The 27,347-nt window shown below is 46.6% G+C and overlaps 1 protein-coding gene across 1 annotated transcript in view; it reads right to left on the reverse strand.

Moving 5' to 3' along the window:
* LOC103763062 (vascular endothelial growth factor receptor kdr-like) overlaps positions 1–27,347 on the reverse strand; it is an 85,832-nt gene that overhangs the window by 40,383 nt on the left and 18,102 nt on the right. Inside the window, exons 8-10 of the mRNA XM_018083295.2 lie at positions 17,557–17,707; positions 15,480–15,582; positions 6,941–7,049 (exon numbers count right to left, since the gene is read on the reverse strand). Coding sequence (XP_017938784.1) covers positions 6,941–7,049; positions 15,480–15,582; positions 17,557–17,707 — 363 coding nt within the window. The remainder of the gene's footprint in view (positions 1–6,940; positions 7,050–15,479; positions 15,583–17,556; positions 17,708–27,347) is intronic.

The raw sequence follows: 27,347 nt of genomic DNA on the forward strand, positions 1-27,347 counted from the left end.
GCTTCCTTTGAGAACACACGCAGGATCACCATCGAAGAGAAAAGACAACGCAGAAAGAACCGTGTCTTGCCAATACCATCCAAGGAGTCTTTCTGCTGTGCCTTTTGCAACCAGACGTGTCTATCTCGCATTGGCCTCTTTAGCCACCAGCGTGCTTGTAACAAATGTGGGTAGAGCCCTCCCCAAATCTTCATTCACGAAGCTGAGCCATGATGATGATCTATCCAGGTAGACAAATGTGTTCATGAGCTCTTCCCTTTCTACCTGCAATCAGTGCTTGAAAATATAATTGCACAGGAATAAAGAAACCCATTCCCATCTCTCAGGAGTAACATTTTCTTCACCACTGAACAGTCTTCTCAATAATCTCTTATATCAACTATGCCAATATTTATTTTCATCACATGTGCTTGGGTGGATATTTACTTGATCACTGTGGATTAACTGATCTAATGATATACAAGTCCTTGAGGCCTTTATATTTAGCAGGGAAATACTCTGAGGCATGACTCCAATCTAGCCACAGAAGAGTAAGCTGGTTTTTGCTATATTTTTAGTAACTTTTCACTCCAGAAAAAAAAAATAATCAATTTTCCCGAAGTGGCAAACTGAAGCCATTTGAAGACAAGCAAAACTGTTGGAGCAGAAGGCCAGAGCCTGGCCTACAGACACATTCCTGTTGCTGCATTGGCCACCAGAGACCTGCAATTAAACTGGAGCTGAAAGATACTCTATTCCCTTTTTAGTCTATTTGTTTGAGGGATCTATCCACCCAGCAGACCTGAATGAGAGCACATGGACAACCACAGGGACCTGGAATTACTTTGCTGTCTGTTAGGTCAGGGTTTTCAAGTAGCTGAGAGTTACGAGGAGCCCCTTAGAGATGTTACCAGGATGGGACAGGGATGGACTCTGGGCCACCTTCTGAACAGGAACAGCATTTGCAGTAAATCTGAGAGATTCTTGCTTCAGCATCAAGCTGTTGGTAAGATGCTTTCTCAGGTCAGGATGGAATGGATGGTACTTTGGGAAAGACAGAAGTTAAAGAGGAGCAAGTGTGCACTGCACTTGCCATGTAACAGATTCCACATGGGAGCTGGAATTCGGCCCTGTAAACTCCTGCAAAAAGTTCTGCTGAAGCCACAGATGAGCATAAATAGTGAGGCTGTTGAAATAACCAATCTGCCTTAGAATAAATCATATATTATAAAAAAACCCCAGAGCCCCGAAGGAGCTTTCAGATATGATTAAAATTCCCTCTTCTTCACAAGTCATCTGGAATAGAACCCATGAGCTTTGCTTCATGGTTTTTAAAGACAGGCACCAGAAATATTTGACAAAAGATCCCAAAAGAGAAGCAATCCCTCAGGCACAGCTGTGGAAATTGTTATTTTTCTTTTCTTTCCCTGTCAGGAAATTTCAGTTTACCCTGTGTAGTGTATTAGGCTCAGTTGCTCTCTCTTGTTTGAGCTATACACTCAAGCTGCCCTGTGTAACACATCCATTCCTTACTCCTGATGTCCTGTGCTTCCAGCATGTCAAGGTGATGCTTATCAACATGGGGGCAAAGCCTGAGGGCAGCAGGACCTCTCTAAACAGGAAGAATTGAGATCTAGTGAAAACAGTGGGGTGTGGCAATGAGCAGCATCTCAGTCTCTCTCCTTGGGGGTGGACCTTGTCCTGGTTCCAGATGGGTGAAGTTACTTTCTTCCAGTGGCTGTTCCAGTGCTGTGTTTTGGATTTGGAATGAGAATGGTACTGATAACACACTGATGGCTTGGCTTTTTCCTAAGTCATGTTTATCCCAAGTCAAGGACTTTTTTCTCCTTGTCTCCTGCTTTGTCAGTGAGGAGGTTCCCAAAGGAAACTGGGAGGGAGCAGAGCTGGGGCAGGTGACACAAACTGGCCAAAGGGATATTCCACACCATAGAACACCATTCCCATTCTATTAACTGGAAGGGGCTGATCTGGGTTTGGGAAGGGGGGTCTGGCATGGCTCAGTGGGTAGTGAACAGTTGCATTGTGCATCACTTGTTTTTTCTATTTTTATTATCATTATTATTGTCATTTATCAGTATTACTGTATTTTACTTTATTTTCAATTATTAAACTGTTCTTATCTCAACATACAAGTTTTACCTTGACTCTTCTCCCCATTCTACTGGGGTTGGGGGACAGAGAGGGGTTTGAGCGAGAGGATTTGTGGTCCTTAATTTCCAGTTGGGCTTAAAACCACAACACTCCTGACTCTGAAACCACAACACTCCTGACCCTGAAACCACAACACTCCTGAACCTGTCAAACCAAAACAGGGGAGAAGTGCCCTTTTACTTGCCTTTTTCTTAGTTTCCCTTCTAAACAGTTGCTCTTTGCTCCAGCAAGAGTTAGAGAACTACGGTGGGTGGCACTTGGCTTGGGTCTGGCACTGCCAGCAGGGGCTGGAGCACCCACCTGACACTGGTGCAAATTCCCAAGGGATTGGAGGTGTTCCTTTCCAAGCCCTGAGTTGTGAGGGATGCTCCATAGCCTTGCTGCTGGACTTAAAAGTTGCAAGTTTTTTTCTACCAACTTAACATTCTGGGAGCAGAGGCCTGGCTTGTTTTTCTTATCATTCCTTCTGCTGACATTTTTTATTTAGCATTTGGAATATTTTTAGCTGGAACCTGTGCTATTATCTCCCATCGTGTTTGCCTTTCAAGCAGCTCTTTTGGCTCCAATAGAATATTCATTGATTTTCATTGCAGTGGAAGGAAAAAGAGAGGGGAAAAACAGTCTCTTGCTTTCCTCTCTCTTTTCTCCTCCTACCTGGGTTATCTGGGGAGTAGCTGCAGCTTTGAGAGCACATTTTAAGTCAGTTTGTCTCTTCGACTGCTTTGCTTACATAATCTTGGACCTGAGCAGTGATAACTTCCTCTCTCTGAACAGATACACTGTTTTATAGGACTCCTAATAAGTTGGCTAAAAGAATGCACCAGGGAGCCTTTTCCCTTTTATCAGCAGTCACCAAACATGTGTCTTTTATATTGTGTTACAGGGTTGTAGCCACCAAGTTTCCCCTCAGCTGTGTGGGATTCCACAAATAGGGAAACGGGCCATGGAGGGAGGGAAAAAGGCAGCACAAGTCAAAAGGAAGTCTGGCTCCATTTGTATTTACAAGGAATTAATTGTTTTTAATTTCCTGTGCTTTGCACGGTAATCTGGGTTATTCAAAACTTCTGGTCTTGCCCAAATTCCAGCCCTGTGCCTGTCAGGGTGGGGGGCTGCCACCAGGCACAGGGAGGTAAGGAGAGTGAGAAAAAGGGAGAGTGAGCCCTCCAACCCAAACCAGTGGGGTGCTTGTCAGAGATCCTGTAAACACATCAGGAATAAGCAGATGCCAGTGGCACAGAATCACAGAACAGCCCAGCTCATACTTTGTTCTGCTATCCGAGAGCAGATTTTTATCTCCTGTTTGAAATGTAGTATTTTCTTTCTGGTGGAAATCTTTAACTCCAGTTTTTCTGACTTGTTTTTGCAATCAGATGAGTGCCTGAAAAAGGGTTTTCCTATTATTTGTTATTCTTATCCTAACTCGTTTATATTCTGAGAATGTTCAGAGTTTTCAGATGGGTGGGATCCCATTTTGCCTTTTGTACAAAGGCTAGAATTTGATTTACTGTGGACCTACAGTAATATAGAGCTGCCCTTTCCAAGGTGCAGAGCAGAGATTAGAAGGTAAATAATACTTGTCCATGGCAGAGAATCCCTCCAGGTCAGCTTTTCACTGCACTGGGAAGGTTCCAGTCTGCCTGGAGTGTCCTCTGGAGCATAACTGGAGGTGGACAATGACATGAGGTGCTTCTGAGCATCTGATGGCTCACCCACATTCCTCTGCCCATGGCAAACCAGTCATGTGGTAAATGGGAACACTGGGGGCAAACAGTGGTAGGCAAAGCAGGCAAGGGACAGGTTTTGTTTCCACAAGGATTTACACGAAACAAAAATCCTGGACTAAGAGTTAGCCCAGGACATGCTGGATGACACCATAAGGATTGCCATGGGAGCCTCTGCCACCAGAAGCAGCTCTAGGAGGGGCAGTGACAGTCAGAACATCTGGGAGAGCTCAGGGAGGCTCTGGGGCCGTCACTGAGTGAGAAGATTTCTCATCACATTGGTCCCCTTATATGGTTTGGATGCAGAGCGATCTCCAAACCCTGTTGGCCCTTCATGAAATGAACTCTGCTGGCAAAGAAATTATTTAAAAATAGACACCAGGGCTATTTCTGGTGTCCGTGGGAGTTTGTGTGGGGGCTCTGCAGTGGAAGAACAAAATGGCTGCTGATATTATTCCATTGGGATGAAGACATTTCTCTGAAATGAACTTGGTGATTAAAACATCAGACTGAAGTGAGGCAAGTCCCCAGAGAGCAGCCTGCACAACACCTGAGGATGTTTCCCTGGAACGCTCTGTCATGTCCTGGGAAAACATCTCAACCCTGACCCAGTGGAACGGGGTTTTGAGGGACTTCAGCCTCTGTATCATCCTCAGATTTCTTACCAGGGAAGAAATCTGTCAAGCTCAATTCAGCCAAAATGTTTGAAAGCAGTTCAGGATGCACCAGCTTGTTTGTTGGCAGGAGATAATGGGAGATCAGGTCTTTAAAACCAACACATTAATTGTGGGGTGCCACAACTTGCAGCTGCTTTGCAAAGAACTGGGAGGTGCTAAAAACATTTGCAAACCTTGTCCTAAAGGCCCAAGTGCTGCTCATGCACCCCCAGGCTCTAACCCAGCCCTCAGCTCAGCTCTGAGCTTCAATGTGCCCCAAAGGAACCAGCCCAGCAATCCTAAAGGGACTCCTTGGAGCCTTGTGCTTTTGGACTTGCTCTGCTTGGAACCTCCCAAGCCATCCCTGGGTGCTCCCCCAGCACTGAGACTGGAGGCAAGCCCTGGGGAGAGGAACCTGTAGCCCCCTCCCAGTGCCTCCAGGAGATGACCCAGATTTTCCCCATGCTGAAGCAGACCTGCAGCAGCTCTCCCAGCAGTCTGGCCACGCTGGAATGATGCCCATGACTCAGCAGAGGACCCCCATGTGAACAAACCCAGCAGCAGGTCACTCTGCTGCTATTTTACTGCAGCAACATGACCTACTTTAGCATCAGGATGGCCACATTTAGAAAGTTTGCATTCCTTTCTCATCCATAAACACCACTATTTTTAAACACAGCACTTTCTAAAAGCCAGTCACGCTCGTCCAGCATCTGCCTCTTCCCCAGAATGGCACAGACTCACAGCAAAATATCTGCCCTGCCAAGCCCCACTCACCTCCTGGTCTGCTTTGCTGGAAACATTTCCACCACAAACACTGTCAGTAATTTTGCCCAATGATTCATTTCCTTCATAATTAAAACTTCATGATTAAAACATTTTTGTCTCAAAACATTGCTACATTGATCTTAAAATAAAAAAAATCTGAAATATTAGCTCACTGTGGGTGGAAAAAACCCCTCCTACATAACTTTATTATTAAAATAAAACATAATTGTGAAAGGTGCATGGGGTGATCCAACCCTTCGGATCTGACCTTGTGCTCATTGCTTATTTAGTTGCTGCAGCTTTGGTTTTAGTCACCAAGTGTTGCAGCTTGGGAACACCTGGCTGTGGGTAACGCTCCCCAGCATAATAGCTGGAATTCAGAGCAGACACCAGTCTACAAGAGGACTCAACACTTGGAAGTAGCGAAGTACTTCCAAGCTGGTCTTCAACCTGCCTTGGACAGCTTGAGGACCTCTTACATCTGAGCTGGATCTCCCAAAAGTGCACGTTGAAGGGCTTTTTCTAAGTCAGTAAGAGTCAGAGCTTTGAAGAATACATTTTGGAGGGTGAAACCCTCTCCTGTCTCCACTGGGGTAGCACAAGGAAGCTTTAATGGAGGTGAAATCTTTCCCCTGTATGGCACCACCTTCATTACTCTTGGATGGCATTTTTCCTGTTTGCACTTCCGTGTGACAATGGTGTTGATGTCTAGTGAGCCCTTTTTTGGTTAGAATGACTTGAAATGTCATTAATTGCTTTAGAGTAATGGAGTCAAACAACACAGGAGGCAAGAGAGGCAGAGGAGTGCAGGGCCCTGCCCGTGGCGAGCTTTGCCCTCACAAATTGCTTCATGGGGAAGGAACCAAGTAGTGCGAACCAGACATTTACTTTCCAGGACACTTCTGCACTCTTTGTTCTAAAAATTGTTATTTTGATGCAAATTCTACCAGCCAACATCCACTCATCCAGAAAGTGAGCACAGAAATGTTTCAGTTTGTTCTGGGTAAGCACTTGAGCAAAGCTGTCCCTGGACTCTCCTCTCTTTTTAAACTCCCATCTCTCCTAAAAACATTATGTAGGTCTTGATCTCACTACTAAAGAATTCCTGTGTTGAAAGGTTAAGCAGATATTTGTTTGCATTTGTGTTCTTTGGAAAACTAGCGTGTCCACCTCCTCCCTGCAGGAAGGGCACTGGAGAGGCTGATTGCCCAGGCAGGGATCCAGTGTCACAACGATACCAGCCCTGCACTGGGTTGGACACTGGCCTCGCTCACCTTTGCTGTGTCTGCTGACTTAACTGGAGACCAACCAAGTTAGGGAGAGGCTTCAGGCCTTTGGAAGGCTCCAAAGGCTCAGCTTTGCTGGAGGTTTAGTGAGGACAGAGCTCGAATGTCACGAGTGTTGCTCTCAGACACAGGGTCTGAGACTCAGGGCTGCAGCTGCAGCTGGGAAGGGCAAAAGGAGCATCGGGGCTGATGCTGGACACATCTGAGCTGTGCAGGACCCAGCCCTGAACAGCCTGGGAGTGTTCCAAAAACATCACAGGTAGGGATTCCCAAGAGTTTGAAGGAGCACTGAGCAGCCTTGTAAACCTTGGAGGTGGATGAGCCCATCAGTATGTGCTGTGTGCATGCCGTGCTTTACCTGACACGTAGAGCTCAATGCTCCTCTCCTCTACGCCGACCTTGTTGGAAGCCACGCAGGAATAGATCCCTGAGGCACTGCTGTTCTCTACAGTGAGGGTGCTCACAATCTGCCAAGCAAAGAGAAGGCAAAAAAAGGCTCTGAGTGTGGGGAAGGCCTGGCAGAGGAGTGTTATGGTACAGAAAACTGCTAATACAGTTGTTTCTAGTAACGGGTGAAGGTCACGGACACACAAGTGCTTCTACTAGGTTTTTGCTCTCTCATCATCTCACATCACCTCAGCCCAGCTAACTTGCTTCCCTCCTCAATCCTAAACTTCTTTTTTTCCCTGTCTCATCAATGAAAAGCAGGGTTCTCCTTTGAGACAAGGCCAAGGTCCTTTTGTGACAACATCAGCAAAAAGCTGAAGTGAAGGACCTGGAGGATTCATCCAAATGCAGTCCCACATCCTTCTGTTCTCTTTTCTGCTTCTCAGTTATGGGTTACATGGGTGACAAACATCCACATTTGCATGGGAAGCAGGTACTTCATATGCATGTGGGGTAAGGAATATTGCAGGATTTTGCTTTGCTTCACTGCAACCCCAGAGAAGGGAGAGAAGGATGTGGCCCCTTTGGTCCCCAGCTCACTCTTACAACTTGTGTTTGGAAGCACCTTGATTCCATGATCCTTCCTCAGAGCTGTGCCAGGAGTTGTGCAGGAAGGAAGGAAGATCTGGAGAAGCTGCTGGTGACGCTTGGCAAATGCAGAAAGGGAGGATCATGAATGATAAGGAAGGAACACTTGTCCTGAGCTTCACCACAGAGAAAAAGGAAGTGTTTCTGTTACTCACGGGGCTGAACTCAAACACATCCTTAGGAATTTGTGTTCCTTAAACATCCCAAGTCTCTGCTTCTTTGTAGGGTCCCCTTAATGAGGAGCAGCCCTGTGGCACTGCCCTGTCCCTGTCCCTGCAGCACCACAGGCTCATACAGGACTATCCATAGATCGTGGCTTTAATTATTCCTTGTGTTCTGTTGGGTTGGTAGTGAGAAATCAGGGGCTGACCCACCAAGACACAGATGTTCTTGCAAGATGATTCTGCTTCCCCTGCAGCCATTCACCTGAGGAAGTCTGAGCCTTCACATTTGGAACAAATATCGCTTTCTTTGCCATCCCTTCTAAGGCCTTTGAGAATCAAAACTTATAACACCCTCTGGCCCTTTGTCCTTATCTCCAGAGAGCGCTTTGAAGTGCACAAAAGCATCTCTGGACTTTCTTTTTAATATCCTAAACTAAACTCACACAAGACATTCCTTTACCCCTCATAAAGCTGCATCATGAGTGTGTCTATAGCTGTGTGGATTGTATTTTCAGAGCTATTTAAGGTTTGCTGAGCTCTGGCACTTTAAATCCTGTAGGGAAATGAGTTTCAAAGGGTTTGATCCCATGTGCATTTTACATTCTAATGGGGAACATTTTCAGCAGAATAACGGGTAAGTTGAAAAGTCTCTGCTTTTCATGGGCACAGAAATCAACCAAGAATAGGGACAAATCAAGTTTAGGGGTGAAAACAGGAGCCCAGTAAACCCAGCTCCCTCTGGTGTCCACCAAAGAAAGAGCTGTGCAGTGCTGGTGATTTATGATGTGTGAATAGCTGTAACTTGGATATAAAATCATCCAGAGAAGCGCCTGCTCCTCCTCCTGTTGCTGTTCCTGTAGCCCTGGGCCTGATGCCATGGGCTGTTAACAAGCACATGTTCAGAGCTCTACCCTGACTTTGAGCAGCAGACACTGCCTGTGGAATTACTGCTGAATCAGGACCAAGATCTCTCTTCTCATGATTGCTGGATCTGAGAATTTTAGGTCTGGGAATAGCAAAAGCCAATATAAATGTACGTGCTGAGGATGGAAGGGGATAAATTTGGACAGCTCTTTAACAGTAATTAGCCTCTCTAAGTGACAGCTCTAGATGGGAAGTGGAGGATAATACTGTAGAGCCAGTCAAAAGCATAAAATATCCATTTTGGAATATGTCCAAAGTGTTAGGGGTGACACTGTGGCTCTTCTAAACACTGATGCAATGCCTCAAGCTGTGGCCCAGAGGTAAATGCTCATGAACACACACACAGATGCTGATGTCTCCAACTCCATAACTCAGGAGAAGTCTGGCAGGGTAGCGGGAAAAAAAAAAGAGCAAATAGCTATACTGAGACCTCATCAGAGCTAATCTCAGTTGTGTCTAGATATGAAGGTGAAAAAGATGGTGGGAAACAGTCTGGGGACAAATTCTTGGGAAAAAAAACTACTCAGTAAAAGCAAGAAAGAATTTTCTTGTTTGTTTGCTCAAATCACTGTTATGGACTTGAACAGCAGTTTGTTACACACCTGATCTACAGAGACAAGGCACTTTACTGACTTGTCTTATAACCAGCACCTCCCAGAGTCCTCCAAAATGTGACTTTTGAACCAGCAGCATCCAGAAGAGATCCACAGGTGATTTCAGAGCTGGAAATTCAGGATTTTGAGTGATTTTCTTGAAATAAGAATTATTACAAGAATTAATTACAATTATTATAGAATTATCCTGAGATCATTATGTATCAACTTTTTACTCTAGCTGTGTGCTCTTGGGCCAATCCCTGAGACTGGGAGTCCAATTATCTTTCCAGCATCTGAAGGGAAGTTCTCAGTTGCCAAACTAACCTAATCCTGGTTTGGTCCTTAACAGAGTGGTGCTTTGGAACACTAACAGACTAAACCAAAGGGCATCCAAAACCCTTCCCTCTATAAGACCACATAGTTTTGTCTTTTACCAAAAGCAACCTGAAAAGCACTTCTAAGCCAGCAGTGGTATCTGCTTTTTGAAGTACCCATAGATCAGGAGACCCCTTTGAAGTGAACCAAGGAGATGCCAGAGTAACCTCTATTAACCTAGATGTTAAACCTCACAGGGTTCACAGTGCTGATGATTTGGCAGTTGAAAATTGAAATTTGTGTGCATTTGGTCACAGTGGCAGGTTGGGAAAAGGATTTTGTTCTTCTAAATGCCATCCCTAATGAAAAAGTGGTTTGAACTTGAGCACCCAAACATAGGGATCTTTTCCCATTATTAACAGTGAGAATTGCTGGCACAGACTCCTCTCTGCAGTGGCACAGCCCCAACATTTGGGGACCTTTTGCATGGAGTGGAAAAAATTCTGAGGGGATAATCCTTTCAGTGTGCTCAGTCCATGCACCTGGTGAAGTATTTTCTGTTCCTGGAATCAGAGCCAGGACAGAAAAGTCTGAGACATGGAGCAAGTCCAGAGGAGGCCACAGAGCTGCTCCAAGGGCTGGAGCCCCTCTGCTCTGGAGCCAGGCTGGGAGAGCTGGGGATGCTCACCTGGAGAAGAGAAGGCTCCAGGGAGACCTGAGAGCCCCTTCCAGGGCCTAAAGGGGCTCCAGGAGAACTGGAGAGGGACTGGGGACAAGGGATGAAGGGACAGGACGAGGGGGAATGGCTTCCCAGTGCCAGAGGGCAGGGATAGATGGGATACTGGGAAGGAATTCCTGGCTGTGAGCGTGGTGAGGCCCTGGCACAGGTTGCCCAGAGAAACTGTGGCTGCCCCATCCCTGGAAGTGTCCAAGACCAGGTTGGAGCAACCTGGGCTAGTGGAAGGTGTCCCTGCCCATGGCAGGGGGTGGCACTGGATGGGCTTTAAGGTCCTTCCAACCCAAAACCTCCTGTGATCCTGTGATTCGCAGGGCTCACACCACAGCTGCTTCCCTTGCCTTCTGCTCAGAGCCCTCAGTCCCAGACAGAGTCCAGCTCCTGCTGAACCTCAGTAACGATGCTGAGGGGAAACTCACAACTGCCTTGAAACTCTGTATCCCTGCAGTGAAAATTCATGAACTATTTACAGCCTGGAAATCTGCATTCTCTAGTTTACCTTCTGCTCCCTGTCCTGGCCAAGAGCAGTTCAGGCTCAATGACACATCAAACCCCTGCCAGTGAGCTCCAGCTGCGAGTGGAGCACAAACCATGGGGCTGTTCCATCCTCGGCTCCTGTGCAGACAGTGCTGGGACCAATGGTAATTAATAACAAATTATTGGCATGGCATGTCTAGACATCTTCCTAGTGGGAGCTGGATGAGATCCTGGGAGTTCCCTGCATACCAAACACCACACATCCTGCCTGTGACTGGATTTGCAAGTAAAGGGCTCCATTTCCTATGACTTAAACTAAAGGCCACCCAATACTGCGACCCCAAAGAGGCCACTATTAGCTAATAAATGATTACTATGAAAGAATAGACTAAGTTTAAAACTCAATAAGAAAAGAAATAAAATGACTGAGCTCTGAAGAACAGCTATGATAAGTAAATAGACATTGCTGCTGGGAAAACTCCTAATGGAATAGTTCAATAAAGTCCATACGTCCTGCACTGTAATGTTCCCGAGCTGATAAAAAGAAATTATTTTAGAAGCAGCCAAATAACATTCCACAGCCATGTACCCTGAGTGTTTTAAGACATCTTGTAGTAAGGACAGAGCAACCAGACCTTTTCTTAAGCTGGAGCCAGCATGCATTAACATATCTAGTTGTTCCTTGCTTTCTCTTTCCTTTGGCTAATCCCTCCCTCCAGCAGCTTTAGTTAACAGTTCTTTCTCTTTCACTTCGTTAGCTCTGCGTGGGTGAGGATGAGGAGTGGAAAACGTGGGTGGAAAATTTCTCAGCTGTCTGACTCTGGCAGAGCTGGGCTGGAGGTGTGAGAGGGAGATGGAATTACAGGAACTTTAGCAGAGACCCCGCAAAGAAAATAGTCAACTAACTCCTAATCCATCTACTTGAATGGCACAGAATAACACTTGTTTTCATAGCCTGACAATTCTGATCCATGATGTTGGTTCATTCATTCAAAACATGCTAAAGGCTGGACTGAGAATGAGTGGTAAGAGAAGCCTGTGAGTCAGCTGAGAACTTCCAGGTTTGCTCCTGTCTCAGGCAGTGGGTGTTTCCCTGTGAAAGCAGAGCAAGCCTCTTCACAGAATGCAGCAGGAAAGGTGCTGGACTGGGCTGGAACTGGGGGGAAACTGGAGGTTTGAGGTGCCTCTGGAGGAACTGGTATTCACCTCTAGTACGGACACACCGATTGCCCTCTGGCCCTGGGATGGGTGGATAGGTCCTGGCCAGTCCTGAGCAGTGACCACTCCCTGCTTCTTCCTCACAACCTGTGACTTCAGGAAGGAATTTAGGAGGGCAGGGAAGACACAGGGCCATTTCTGACCCGCCTGCTGCTCGCCAGGCTCTCACAAGACCTGCCAAGGACAGTGTGGTGCAGTCCATGTTCTGTGCTTGGGTAGTGCCTGAAATATCTGGGCTGGTCTCCCAGAGAGTGGTGACTGCTCACCTTCCCTGCCAGGGCCTGGTGGACAGGGCTGATGGAGCTCACTGACGTGGGCACCCACACAGGGGGACGGGTTTAAACCTCCCGGCTGAGCTGCACCCACACTTTGCACCAAACGCACCCCACTGCTCTAATGCAGTCTTTCTGTTCCTCCAGGAGGTCTAAACCTGGCATTTTTGGGTCAGTTTTCATGAGTGGTTGTGAATTCCACCAGCAGAAACACCCCCGTGGCCAGGCCACTCTCTCGTATCTACAGGAATGGGAGAAGAGTGATGAAAAGAACCCCCCAATGCAGACTGAATTATGGATGAATCTTGCTATTCTCCTCTGCTGGTCCTGTTCTCCCAAGCTCAGGCCAGTGTGTTATTTTGCTAACAGAAGAGCAAATAAAATAGCAACCTAACTCCTTGTGACATGAAGAGGAAACTCAGACCATGCCTGCAATCACGGGTGTTTCACCTGGTGTGAAAAAGCAGGATTCAGAGGGAGATACATGAGGCTTTAAATCACAAAGTGAAAAATTTAGTATTGACTCAAAACCACTGGGAAAATGACTCGAACACAGTGCAAGTGCCTCAACCACTATTTGACCAAAACTTCAGTGAAGTACATCATAACCATAACCACATGCTTTTCCTTAGGGATGAGTCTCAGCCTTTAGAAGGCAGGAAGGAGGTGAAATTCACTTCTCTCTCTATGGAATAATAGTGGAATCATCATTATGATGATGACAAGACAGCTCAATTTTACACGCTACTCCTGTCAAGAGTTGTCTAAAGATCTTCATGTGATCAAAGAGCACATCAAACACCAGGGGTTTGCTGGAAAAATCTGTGCTTGCTGCCCTGCCAGCTTGCTTTGAGAAAGCTTCTGGATCTGGTAATTCCAGGGCAGTTGTTCCTATGCTTTTAATGCATGTTTTCATGCCAAACCAGCAAGTATTGCTGCAGCTCTTGGAGGGTGAACTCTGGGAATGCTGAGGAATCCTTGAGAGCAGGTGAATTCCAGCTTCTGCTCCAAAATCCAGTGTTCACTGACAGGCTCAAATCCCCCAGGAAAATCACCAAGCTCAGCTAATCCCAGCTTCATAACACAGTCCATGAAAGCCCTGCTCAGTCACACTCCAACATCTTCATTATTTCATCTGCCCCGTCAATGCTGATGAATTACCAAGTGCTGAAACCTGAGGTTCATATATCTAGTTATATTAATTCATAACCTAATTGTATTAATTTGCATAAATCTTAATCAGGACATAAAAATCATTAGGAAACACCTCAGACTGTGTTTTTAGCCAGTGGATCAGCAGGAGATGAAAATAATGAATATATTATAAAATGTAAAATTACGTAGCTTGTAACTTTAATACTGAAATATGTAGAAGCTTAAGTTAAAGGGTTGTAGGCTGAGCTACAACCCTTACAGAACATGTCTAAAAATGAATTCTTCAGGACGTCTGGGGTGTGCAGAAAGAGCAGAGATGCTGTGCAAGGAGAAACCTCAGGGCTGTTGGTGGCACTCAGAGTGCCCCAAGCTCCTGGGGACAAGGAAACCTTTGAGGACTCTGTGAGGACCTTGTATGGACGTTCCCTCATGTTCCTCACTTCCACACAGCAGGACAATTCAGTAACCAAGAGATATTTTGAGTCACAGCAACTGTGAAACCTCTTTTCTGTGGGGACTAATATAACTTGAAGACTGATCATCAGACACAAACTAAGCTCTGGGACACCAGATCATACATTTTGACAGACTGTATATATATGTGTGCGGAAGGAGACAGTAGCCAGGAGAGCCAGAAAGCTCTTGTCAGTCCATGCAGCAACCAGGAAGTCTTAGAAAAGGGTAAAACTTTGTAGGTACCTGTTGCTGACCTCCATTTTTATAAGTAATTAGTACTTTGTAGGGAGTTGCTTTCACCTAAGATCTAAAATTCTTAAAGAATACATTAAAACTAGAGCTTAAGGGGCACTATGCCATCTAAATAAATCTAACTTATAAATATCTTCCAACAATGGAAAAACTTGGGAATGAAAGGCGAACACTGATTTTCTCCTTCCCAGCCCAGCCACCATGTTTTCAGAGCTCCGTTTCAGATTATGTTTAGAACTGGAAAGTCTCCATGAGAAAGAGCAGATGGCTAAAGCACTGATCCTGCCAGACGCTGATTTAGTCTGGACTTAATCCAGAAGAGCACTTTAGCTTTGGGCTTAACTTTGGGCATGGGAGTAACTGAAGAATTATCCTCTGCTTAAAGATGCACCAGGATATGAACTGCAGCATCCAGCCCCTTGCAGGATTAGACCATCTGGACCATCCACCTCAAAACCTGTACCTGCAAACCCACTCCTGAAGCCACAGAGCTCTGTAAGTCCAACAGGTGAACCAACTCTCCAAATCAGAGCACAGCAGAGCCAGGAGGCTGTGAAGCCACAGTGGAACAGCTCCAACAGCTTCCCAAGGGTCAGCATGGACAAGTCTAAACATCACTCAGCACCACCACAGGTAGCCAGGAGGCACTGAACAGGTAACTCCTGGCTGGGATCTCTGCAGTTCACACAGGAAGAGTGATCCCAGTGCTGGTGGAAGGGGGAGCAGGCAGGGAAGGGTAGAAGGAAGGCCTTCCCACCTTCATGGAGTCAGTAACGTGGTTGGCAGCCCAGATGGGTAAAGAAACATGGACAACTCCAGCTGAAACAGGCAGGGCCTGCAGGCACCTGTACACCCCAAAATGAGGCCAGTTCCCTCTGGCACTGCAGGCCTCTCACATCACACCACTGCTCAGCCTGCTGCTGAGAGGAGGCAAAGCTGGGCAGGACAAAGTGCTCTTCAAGTGTCTTCATGAAGTCAGGGTCACTTCACAGGACCCCTCGCACTGAACCACTCTTACACATCTTGAGTCTGAGGAGACACAGAGTCTTTTGACCTAAAACTCTTTGGAGAGTTTTAAACAGGGTGAGTGACATAATTCACAGAATTCTGGTGTTTATAAGCAGTGAAATGATCCCAGAGCTGGGGAATTCAAAGCATTCTAACAACCCACAGCAGCCTGGGAACCACGGGACAGAGCTCCAGGACAGAGCTCCGTGTGAGCATGGAGCCCTTGGAGCAGCCCCTGGATCCCATGGCATCCCATGACATCATGGCTCAGACTCCACCCCACACGTACCTTTGGTTTATCCCCCTGCATGGGCATGTTCTCAATGCTTCTGATCTTGTTGCCTATGACCATGTTCTCCTGAACCACCACTCTTGGCCCCTCGGGTTTGCACCTGGAGGGAGAGAAGCAGAGATGGTGTTCAAGAACCAGACATACCACAGATAACCAGGGAGGTGTGTTGAAAAGAATGTCAGTCTTAGACAACAGTCTTCGGTCTTAAAAACTCCTAAAAGCTGTGGCTGCTGGAGTCTGTTTCTCTTTGTGAAACTACTGTATCCCTTCATTACAGCATTCCAAAACTATTTACAAAGCACCTTGACAGAGGTAGACAAAGATCAGTATATGACCAAAAAGGAACCCCCCAAACTTTCCGAAGGTTAAAAATGGAAAATACTGGATAACTAATTAAATCATGTGAGTTTAATCTGGCTAATATGAGTTATATTTCCAAATTCAAAATGCCAGTCACTCAGAACTGCGGGGAGGTGATTGTTACTGAGTCTGTCTGCTCAGCTTTCCAACAGGAAGTGTGGGCTGAGGGAGTAGAGTGGATAAATACTGGGATAATGACAGCAGAAGGCTCCTTTAATGTTGCCCATTCCCCAGCATACGGCTGCCAGTTATCAATCTTCATTTTGGAATATGAGCAAAGAGCAGTGTATTGAACATCATGCGGAAAGGCACATCTGCACCATCCAAGGCAAAAGGCTTTTCTGTCTTCCTTGACTTGGAATAACTGAGCAGGGACACAGGTTTTCTCATGCTTAGCAGTTCAAAGGCTCTGAGCCCACTGTAGGGTTATGGGACGTAAAATGAATCTGGACATCTGTAAGTGCTGATGCTGCAGGAAATGAATCCACAAGTCAGCCCTGCCTTGGTCAAATCCACACAAGAGACTCGGGCAACTCCCTGGGTCAAGGGAGGGTTTATAGCTCTCAAAAGAGCCTAATTAGATGTCTTGAGTGACTTCCTGCAAGGCACAATCCTGTCGTGAGGATGAAGGGAAAAAACCCAGAGGAAGTAAATCACATCACAGCTCTAAGGAACAATGATGGTGTTTTGGGATTCAAAGTGCACTGGTGAGGCAGAGGAGGGGGAAGAGAAAGAGAGAGAGAGGGGAAGTGAGACAACAGAAGGAAGTGGGGTCTGTGTCATTTCCCACAGGAATCCTCCTTCAGCTTCTGCTGGTGAAAGATAAGGCTGCCCCAGGGGCCAGGAGAGGTAGAGCCACTCTGCAATTGTATTTAAATTGATAAGATCAGAGAGGCAGAGCTGGAACAAGGGTTATATGAGGTCCTTTGCCACCAGGTCAGTTTGAGTCTGGCTCAGTTCGGCACTCATGACCAATTCTCTCCCTACACAGAAAGGCCTGGAAAAGATCTCGGGTCATCCCTGTGGCCTTCCTAAGGAATGCAGAACCTGTTTCCATGTGGTGTTTCCATTCTGCTCTGGTTGAACGCCCTGAAGCAACAGCCCCTGTTGCTGCCCTGCAGTGCCAACAGCCTGACCTAAGCCAGCAGATCTCGGCTCTTTATTCCCATGGGAGCAGTGTAACTCCCTGACTGAGGTACCGGGATACAGCCCTGGAGGAGGGACACAAGGTCACTCTCTAGACCCAGCCTGAGACTGGATCACTCAACATCACTGCGACTGCTGCAGCAGAAAACCTGGGAAAGGAATTTCTCCGTGATTTTTCCCTGTCTCGTGGCTTTCTCATAGCACTTGGAACAGCAATGGATCAGTGAGAACATAAGGAACTATCCAGCACTTTTCTCTCTTGCTTTCTAGACCTGCCTTATTTTTTTTATGGATGGAAAACCTGCTTTCAGCCCTCTCATTGCAGGGAAGAGTTGAAGTGGTCACTTTAAACTTACTTCACACAATTCAGATAATATACAAGGTGCTTGTAAGTCAAGAAGAACTCACACAACCAGACATGAGCTGGGCTCCTAACCCTGGAGATCTTCAGGTGGGGAATCACTGCTTGGGATTTTAACCAACCAAAATAGGATGTGGTGGAAAGAAAAGGTGACTTGGAACTACCAAACTCTTCTGGAACATGTTCATCCTTTGGAATGTCACTTACATTGTGTCTGTGAGGCTGCAGGGCTGCCACTTCCACTCGATCTTGGGCTCAGGATTCCCACTTGCAGTGCACTGGATCTTGTGTTTGCTTCCTAATTCCACCCGCATGATCTTATCAAAATCAGTTTCCTTTTCAAAGATTTTGGGTCTCTCTAGAGGAAAAAAAAAAAACAACACACCACAAAAAAAGCAAATGAGCAAATTTACATCCATGGTCACGATCCTGGTCCTGTTCCCATAAAAGGTTTTGAAACTTTTTACTGGGAGAAGTGGTGATTTAGTGAGGCTCCTGATGTCCTGGGGGAATTCCCAGTAGCACTAGGAGCATTCATCTGCAGAAACACGGGTGTTATTCGTGCTATTTCAGAACTGCAGTGCTACCACATTCATCCTAATCACCCTCAAATGTTGTTGTGGACCTGCTGTATTCTGGAAAATTTACACCATGAAACACCTACAGGGACTGCAGGATCAGGTTGTGAGTCCATGTACTGTGGGCAAAAGAGCATTGGAGTCATGAGGTCACCTCCTGAGAGGAACCTTATCAAGCAGCTGCTGCTCTGCAGTGTTGTTACCATTGTGCAGGTCCTCAGGGGTTGGGAAAAAAAGTCTTTTTGATCTGAAATCTTTGCCTGCCTTTTCTGTTTATTTGTAACGTGCTCTGGATGAAGGGGAGAAGAAAGCAAGGAAGAAGTGGTGTGGAGAAAACACTGGTAGAGTAATGCCAAAGAATTCTCACCAACAGCAAACCCATTAAAAATGTCATGGCATTATTCACATCTGGACGGGTTGCAAGATCACACCCTTGGACTGGAAATCTCTCAAGAACAGACTTTTGTGTGACACTTTCAGGGCTGCTTGTTGCCAGCAGGAAAGAAAGGCTTTGTCCCATCTCCTTCCAGCTCCCATGGGAACACACGAAAAGGAGAAATAACCCTGAAAAATCCCCAAAGTGAACTGAACTCTTCCTAACCTTGGAGAGGGTGGGTTGGAGTTTGGGGTGAAAGCACAGGCTCTTCCCTTGTGCAGACAGCTCTGCCCATCCCTCACCATATCTCTTTGTCTGCTTCTCATAACAGGAAATCAAACAGATTTATTGGTCGGGGTCCTCCTTGGGACATCCCTGTGTAGCCAAGTGTGGCTGCTCTGCACCGAGGCCTTTTGACAACTTGGGAAGTGAATGTAGATTAGATTTCTATTTTTTGGGTTAACTTATTTTTTCTGCTGTCAAGGAGACACAAGATATGTAAATATGAGCTACTGCCCACCTCATCAATCTTGAGCCCTTCCCCTCTTTTTTTAATAGCTTTTTTTCCTTTCTACCCCTTTACTCTTCCGAGAGGACTAACCAGGCTGATCCCATGTCTTGGGGGGATCCTCGCTTTCCATTTCTCATGGTCAGACTCTGAAAGATCTTCTGACCTAATCACTGCCTGAAAACACATCAGCATTTCCTTCTCCACCACATGGAAGGAGTATTGACTGGAGTTGGGTCAGCCATATCCTGTGCTGTAATAAAACATTATCTGTTTAAAGAACCTTCATTAGGTCCTGATTAACCTTTCCCCTCAGAAACCCAAATGACAGCCCTTGTTTGGTGTGGCTCTTGTGTTCTCTTCTGCTTTTTTGATCCCCTTTGGTTGGGTCTCGTTTCCCCCGCACATGATGTGTTATGAGGCTCCAAACCTCCCCTCCTCACTCCTTTGTCCCTTCAGGGAGAAGGATTGTCTCTCTGGGAAGGAGAAGATGGAGACGGGAGCAGACAGGGGAGAACTTGAGCCCGAGGTGAAGGTCTCTCAAGCTCTCCTCCCCCTCTGTAACACCCACAGAGCGTTTCCTGTACCGCATTGCTCTGGGTCACACAGCCTTCTGCTGACCAAGTGCTTGGAGATTCTTGAGCAATTCTCAGGACAACGCTGAAATTCCTTGTAACTGGCATCTCATTTCCCATCATAAAATTATTTCTGATCATAAAAATAATTCTGTAAAGCTCCCCAGAGAGAGAAGTACATTTTTCATTATCTCGGGCATTTTTTCTTTTCAGTCTCAAATCCTGTGTTTGGCATTTCTGGACTGCACTCAAAAGCATGATTTTCACTTGGAGAAAGAGACTCTGAGTTCAGTGTGAAAGGTTACTCAAGTGTTATGTTTTTGGCTGTAAGAACAAAGGTTTACACACTTAAGGAGGGAGACTGTTTGTGTGGGTTTGTATGTGTGGAAGAGCCTGGGGGCATGAGGGTTGATCACAGTCTTTTAATATCAGGAGATTTTTCTAGATTCATGGTTGACTGTTATTTAAATTGTCCTTCTGAAAAAGAAATATTAATTTTAACTTAATCCAATTCTAACAAGAACATACAGGAGTGACAAATGAATTCTTCACTCCACAATTACTTTACTGCACGGCACTATAAAAATTACTCGAGACCTGAGTCAAAATGATTCATCAATTGAAATAATCATTATTTATGAGGTTTAAGCAGTTATTTTCTTAAAATTTGAGGGGTTGGCTAAAAACGCCTCCCCATGTGTTCTTTGTAAGACAGTTAGTGCGGGGCCCTAGATAATCATGGGCATGACACCCAGAGACTGAGGCAGTTTCCACGTGTCTCCCTTTCCCTTGCAGGCTGTGATGGAGGCGGGTGTCACTCTGCAAGGGACTCTGAACTGCAGCTGAACACAGTGAGGATGAGGCTCTTCCACAATCCTGAACGTGCCTCCTCTGGGCCTGGGGGGTGTTGGCCCTGCTGGTTTGAGGTGGGGAACGTGGGGGGGTCGGCTGGGGGATATTTCTTGGGATGAAAACTTCCCAAACTTTGCTCACTGCCATGGCCATTTTAATTCTTACTGTGCCTCCCTTGAAGCTTTTCCATTCCCTTTGCTCAATGCTGACCCAAATCCTATTTACAGGAGTTGCCTCCCTCAGTGATGGAACACATTAACTGGCCTCTGTGGTGGGACTGCCCTTTTAGACTGACTCAGACTGGGTGGTTGCTCAGTGGGTTGGCACCTGCAGCACTTTCCCCTGTGAAAACCTCTCCACATCAGCCTGCTGAGGAGTTTTGAGCCTAAAGCCTGGGATTATTAGGGTGCACCCAGTAGTGTGTTTCTCAGGTAACTCTCTCCCTCCTCCAGACAGTGCTTTTCTTTCTCTTTCCTGTTTGCTCACTAAGCAGCACAGTGGATTTTGCACAAACTCTTATCCCTGCTCGTGTCCAGGTGCAGGCAAGGCTTGGGGTACAAATCCATTTGTGAGCAATGCCAAATCCAAGGACATTTCTTGTTGCATCTAAAGTCTGGATTTCATTAACACACCTATATCTGTGTGTGCATTGCTGGGTTTTAAGCATCCAAAAGAGAAGGAGCTGTTGGGAAGGGGGAGCTGTAGGACTGGAGGGTCTCCAGAGGTCCCTCCAACCCAGCCATTCCGTGGTTCTGTGATTAAGTAATTTAGTTCTGTGCTTGGTGATTTCATAGGCATTGCACTACTGGCAGAACAGGAGGTGAGTAATCAAGGAGGTACCTCTGCACAGCCCCAGCTCCCACTGCTCCTTCCCTCCTCCAGGAACTGCAGAGCAAGGTCCTCCTGCATCCTCGGAGCTCGGGGACTGTGCCGAGGCTGACCTGCCCCCTCTGCCACCCTCACCCTGGGTCACCTGTCACCTCCCTGTGGATCCTTGTCCCAGTCAGCGGCCCCTGCTCCAGCGGTGCTGAAGGGCCAGAGCAGATCTTTCCTCACACTTCCGTCCTTACCCAGGTATTGTTTGCTAGCCTGCTCCTGGCTTTCCACTCCCCCTGAGCCGGGATCTGCTGCTCCCTCCCAGCCTCCCATCCCATCCCCTCCCAGGCTGACCTTTCTCAAGAAGAAGGCAAACAAACCTTAAAAGCTTTCTGCTCCCTAGCTGCCTGCGGAAGGCACGATGTGCAGATGGCTTTAAATGTATCCAAAGAAATGGGTTTTCTCCCTCCCTGGCTCCAAGTGTGACTGTATCCCCAGCTCACTTTGCAGAGGTGCAATTGCTGGTGTGAGAGCTGACCTGAATAGCTAAAGACTTTGCTGCTGCTGCACTGGGAAATGCAATCAAAAAACAGTTCTGTTTATTGTACCTTTCAAATTGATCAGCATTATGCAAATCTCACTTTCTGGTGTTATCTGTAGTTTGTGGCATTAGGAGCAAATAATATGGGCAAGGATTAGGACATTTAACCCTCTGGCATTACCCCTTCTACAAGAGACTCTTCTGTCTAAATTCAGAGCAGATGCTCTGAGGGGGTTGTACACCTGCCACCCGAAGGGGAGTCCAAATATAGAGGACAACACAGAGAAAGTTTCTCTGCCTTTTTTAGGGAAACTTTGCTTCACTCTTAGTGACCTCTCACAGAACTGCCATTTGTGTACCTTCCCCACTACCATTTAAACCAGGCTTCAAAAAATCTTTTCTCATTAAGCACATCATTAAAATAACATAGAATGGCCAGTGGAACATTAGTCTCAGCCTTATGTACTTTGCTGGACATGGACCTTTATTAAAACCACTGAGAGAGTGGCAACTAGTTTTCTATTTATCCTTTCCCAAAAGCAAAAAACATCTGCACTTCAGAGTCTTTCATCTGATGTTCCTACAGCACTTAATGGAAATACAAGCTCTGTAGGTGGAGCCAGGTGATGAATATTCTGTGAGGTAGAGAGGGAAGTTATTAATGCAGGCTGGGACTGGGCAAACAGGAGGGAAAGGGAAAAAAAGACCCAGGAAGTTGTCTGGGCTTGGCTCAAAAGTGATCTCTTTTTGGTGAGGTTTGGTGAGGTTATTCTTTTTGGGGAAGGGGAAGGGGAGGGGAGGGAAGGAAGGAAGGAAGGAAGGAAGGAAGGAAGGAAGAAAGGAAGGAAGGAAGGAAGGAAGGAAGGAAGGAAGGAAGGAAGGAAGGAAGGAAGGAAGGAAGGAAGGAAGGAAGGAAAAAAGAAAGAAAGAAAGAAAGAAAATTAGTAAAATGACCTGAAAACACAACTTTTGTTTCAGACTGACCACCACATTGTGTTTGACCCCACCTGATTCTGTCTGAGAGCTTTTCCTGGACTGGTTCTGGCTGCAGTTTTATTTCCCATAGCTCTGCACCCAGGGCTGCGGTGAGGTGGGTGAACAGCACTGTCCCCACGGCACTTCTGCGGGAGCAAATGCCAAAATGGAATGAGTGGCCAAAATCCCTCTGTGAGTCACTACCACGGCCAGGAATAGAAGGCGGGGCAGCGATTATCGGTCTCCTGCCTAATCCCCAGCGCACACCCCCTGCTGCTCCACTGTAACTCGCTGTGGTGGGCTGGGAATGCCAGGGGATGGGAGCAAACGGGAGACAAACTGGGCAGTTGGATCCTGTAGAAACAGATATTAACAAAAATCACAGGGCACTTGACCTGCCCTACAGGGCATTTTATTGTTAAAATGGCAGTGCAGCTTGGTTTTGTTTTTTTCTGACCTCGCACTGTCACTTCTGGATGTATCTCTCTTCCCTGAGTAGGAAGAAAGCTCTTTTCCAGGCCTGTACCACCTCTCCCAGAACTCTCATTCACCCCTGATGCACCCAAGCTTTGGGGCAAAAAAAAAGGTTTTCCCTTTCTTTGTCTCCACATCTGATGTTGTTGTGGCTAAACAGAGTTCAAAAGCAGATATGTAATAATGAACTGCTTCATTCTAAGCAGAGCAGGCAGTTTTCTAGCATTTTTGTCTCTGTCCCCTTTTCCTGCTTTCCAAAAGAGAAAAACACCCGCTGATGTACCTGCAGGCTTGGCTGAGGGACACTGTGGGAATCACACACAGCCACTTCCTCACCTCCCCCCACTCGGGGTGCTGGGGGCTGTCAGACAGGAATTGTTGCTGCCAAGAAAAGTGAGTCGAATGCCTTGGATTTTTCTGGCAAACTCCAGCAGGCCCCCACCTTCCTCTTCCTAAAACTGCTTTGGCTACTCCCAACAACATGGAAATAGCTCATCGCAGTTGTTCATTAGGGCTCTCCTGGGAGTGCACTGAGGCTGAGCGGGGCTGGACTGAGGAGCTGGGACTGAGCAGGGTCTGCCTGATGTCAGGGAGGAAGCTCTTCAGAATATGTCTGTAATTACTGTGCTGGAAAAGCCCTCTGCAGCCTCCTTGTGCTGCTACATTTTCTCTTTTCTTTCATATATCTCCCAAAAAAAGTCAGTTGTTTCTCTCCTGCCTGTGCCTGATAAATGAGACTGCAAGCACACACTGGAGCACTATGTCTCCTTGCCCTTGCTCTTCTCAACTGAGTGTCCTGCATCCAGAGCATTGATCACAGCCATCACTGCCAGCATCCAGGAGAAAAGCGAAGCCATGGGCCTGGGGAGCAGCAGTTGGATGGAGACAGGCCCTGGTTTATTTAGGGATTTCTAGTTTGCTCGGCTGGCCCAGGTGGTGGAAAATTGGATTTTCTATTTTGCCTTTTCCTGAGTGGCTCATCCTCCAAGGAGCTGTGCAGGAGCTGGATGTGATACCCAAAGGAAGCCCAGCCCTGGCAGGACACCGGAGTGTGCAGGCAAGGCCACTTTGTGTAGGCCTGATTCTTGTATCTGGCTCAGTCCTTCCACCTAAACATCAGCTGGATTTCACTGATAATCCAAGGAAAGCCTTGTTTCTCCCACTGCAGCAGTGTTCACCTCAAAGGTATCAGTGCCCCTTCCAACACCAGAGACTCTGGGACTCTCCCCTCCATCCTGCCCTGGCTTTAGCAGAGATCCACCACTCTAAGAGCTCTTTTTCTCTGACCTGGCAGAGCCCAAGAGCATTAACCTCATCCTCAAGGTTCCTTTCCCTCTCCAGACTGCTCTGGGTCTGGGTGAGGCAATGGGGTTTTGCTCACATGGATCACCACATATTTACTGGCTTTTACAGAGGTCACTGTGGACTCCTTTGATGTCAGCTTATCCCTTCAAGCCAAGGAAGGTCAGGCACAGAACTGCCTTTGCCTTTGATTTTAAACCAGCTCTGAAGAGCTGATCTGGCCATAGAGAGGGGCAACATGTGCATCATTTAAGAGCTCTGGAGCTGTTTCTCCCTGGTAATAGGTCGAGGTGCAGCCAGTGCCTCGCTGACATAACAAGGAGCACATGGCAATGAACACGTGAATTTCCCCTGCATCCCTGTTATTCCAGGACACAGGGAATTCACCAGGAGCCTGTGAATTTCTGCTGCCTGTGGTAAAGGCTATTTCTAGTACTTAATCCTGCATTTCTTATGGATACAACACGAGCTTGGGGGATCGAGGACTCTATGAGGGAATGTAACTTTAGTTGGCTGGAGCAGCTGGAACCCAAAGTAATATTTGCTGGAAGAGCCTTGAGGAAGCACAGGAGAGAAACTTTGGGACAAAGAAGAAAGGCAAAGGGTGAAGGAGGTTATTCATCCCATTTTTGAATTAACTTATGCTTCAGTACACTCCTCACTCCCTATGTGGTGGCCAGAGCACACTGACTGCTCCAAAAGGGCTCAGCAGGAATCCTGATGGACATGGATGACTTGGACAAGGGTGAGAATGAAACACAGCCTGCTTGCCCAGAAATAGATTTGAGGGATCGTTTATGTTTTGTTCTGAAGCTACTTTGCACTCCATCCTGGAATAACTCTTTTCTCCCACATTTCTCCTTGGCTGGCTCAGATGTTCAGCCACCAGCTGATTGCTAGGATTGTTCCTTCTCCTTGCTCCCTCCCTCCCAAATTCTTCAGGACATTATTTTCTCGAAGCTTTTCTCAATAAGAATTTAATCAAACAAAACAAAAACACAGCAACCCGCCGCTTCTTGGACAGTGTTTGATGTGTAAATATGTAAAGAAGGAGTGTTTTGAAAATGCAATCAGCTGCCTCCTGGGGACTTGAGTCCTACAATGAGCCAAGGTGACTCTACACCGAGATACGTGCTCCTGCAAGATTAAATTCCAGCTGCAGTGGGAGCAAGGGTGACCAGAGGCACAGCTAAGCCGCTTCTTAAAGTGACATTTTTTGAATTGCAGCACGATTCTCCTTCAGGCCAGGCAGCTCCTTGTGTACCTTGTCAGCCAGGTCCTCGCCTTGGGCTGGGGTTGCTCTCAGTTCCCACCCTGCAGCTCTGGAGTTATTTGCCCATTTTGCTCCTTCTTTACTCTCTGGAGCCCAGACAATGATACCCCTGCATGTACTTATCAGTTTTATGGCCAAAACAACCTGGGGAGGGGGGGGAATAGCTTGGAATATTTCCCCATGGAATGAAATACCTTGTACAATGGATGTCAGAACTATTGTGATTGCTCCCAGTTAAGTATCCAGGAGGTGACTCCAAGGAAACCTGTAGCAGTGCAAGTCAGAAGAGATGCTGCATCCAGGGCTCAGGCACGTGAATTCTGATCTTGTTCTCATCCTGTTTAAAGGATTCTCCTCTGCTGCCATTATTAGTGAATAAAATACACTGCAAAAATTAATACAGTGCAGTCTCATGGACGAGTCCTGCTGCTATTTATACTTTGTTTGTGAAAAACAATTCACAGCACTGTTAACTTTAAACTTCCTCTATACCTAGTCCAAATTTGCAGCTGATGGGTTTGTCACAGCAGGCTGACTGCTAGCTGTACTACCTGTGGCACTTGGGAACATTAATGATGGATTATTGTGAAGAGACTCTCAGAAGAGGGGGCTTTGTGATTACTGATCATTTCTATAGTGCAATGGCCCCTTGCAGCAACAGAAAACATTCATATGACATTAATCTTCTCATTCAAAAGTCTATTTAAATGGTTTTCCCTCTTCTCTTCAACTGTATGGATCAGAACTCACTCCCTCTCACAGATGCAGATCTGAAATGCAAAGACTGTTTTTTTGGGAACAATTACTCAAAAAGAAATGTTCTTCCCCAGTCTCAGGGAGCTGATACCCGGTTATTACTCAGCATGAGGTTTATCGGGAGCTGAACTGCTGCAAGCTCCACCTTTTAGACTCAATGCAAAACTGCTACTCCTACCACTGTGTTCACTTGAAGCCCAAGAGGATTTTTCCATCAACTCTACTAATCCCTGTGTTCAGATTCCAGATTCAGTAATTGCAGACTGCCTATGGTTCCAAGCAGAGACATTAATCACACCTCCAGCTCAGAGGTGGTGGGCAGGGTAATCCCGGTATAAAAGGCCTACAAAGTGTGCATTGGTCTCCTTCTCTGTGCCTCTGTGTCTGCTAAGAATCCAAGCAGTCTAATCTATCCAAGTGTCACACCAAGATATCAGTCATGATGACTGGAGATAAAATGTCAGGTTATTTGCAGAGAGTTAAGGGGAAAATTCCAATCTGCCTTCACTTGGGACCTTCAGAGTGGGTTTGAAAATAAAGCAGAGGATGCTTTTTCCAGATCTGGAAAAGCAGTCCCTTTACTCTGGTGGAAAGCACAAGAAATGGGCAGTTTGCTGCTCTCAGATAAGCTCCAAGACAAAAATTTGCCCTTTTTGGTCTCTGCCCACATGAATCACAGCAAAATGAGCCTCTCCTTGGTCTCAGGGCTTCGCACACGTCAGGGTGGGGCTGCAGGGAAGAGCCTGGCAAAGGCAGGAGAGGGTGATCTGTGTCAGCCCAGCCTGCAGCCAAGGCAAACACCCCCTTTGTGTGCAGCCTGCAGCTTCCAACCCACTGCGTTCCTGGGCACGTGTTTGCCTTGCTTGCTCTCATTTCTGCCATGACTTTCTGTCACCAGGAAAGAGGCACTTGCTGTACATTTTTCCTGTGCTTCCCCATGTGACAATTGCTCCTGCAGGAGCTGGACTTTAC

This window comes from Manacus vitellinus, unplaced genomic scaffold, assembly GCF_001715985.3.
Source record: "Manacus vitellinus isolate BGI_N305 unplaced genomic scaffold, ASM171598v3 scaffold_62_pilon, whole genome shotgun sequence".
Classification (NCBI taxonomy): domain Eukaryota; kingdom Metazoa; phylum Chordata; class Aves; order Passeriformes; family Pipridae; genus Manacus; species Manacus vitellinus.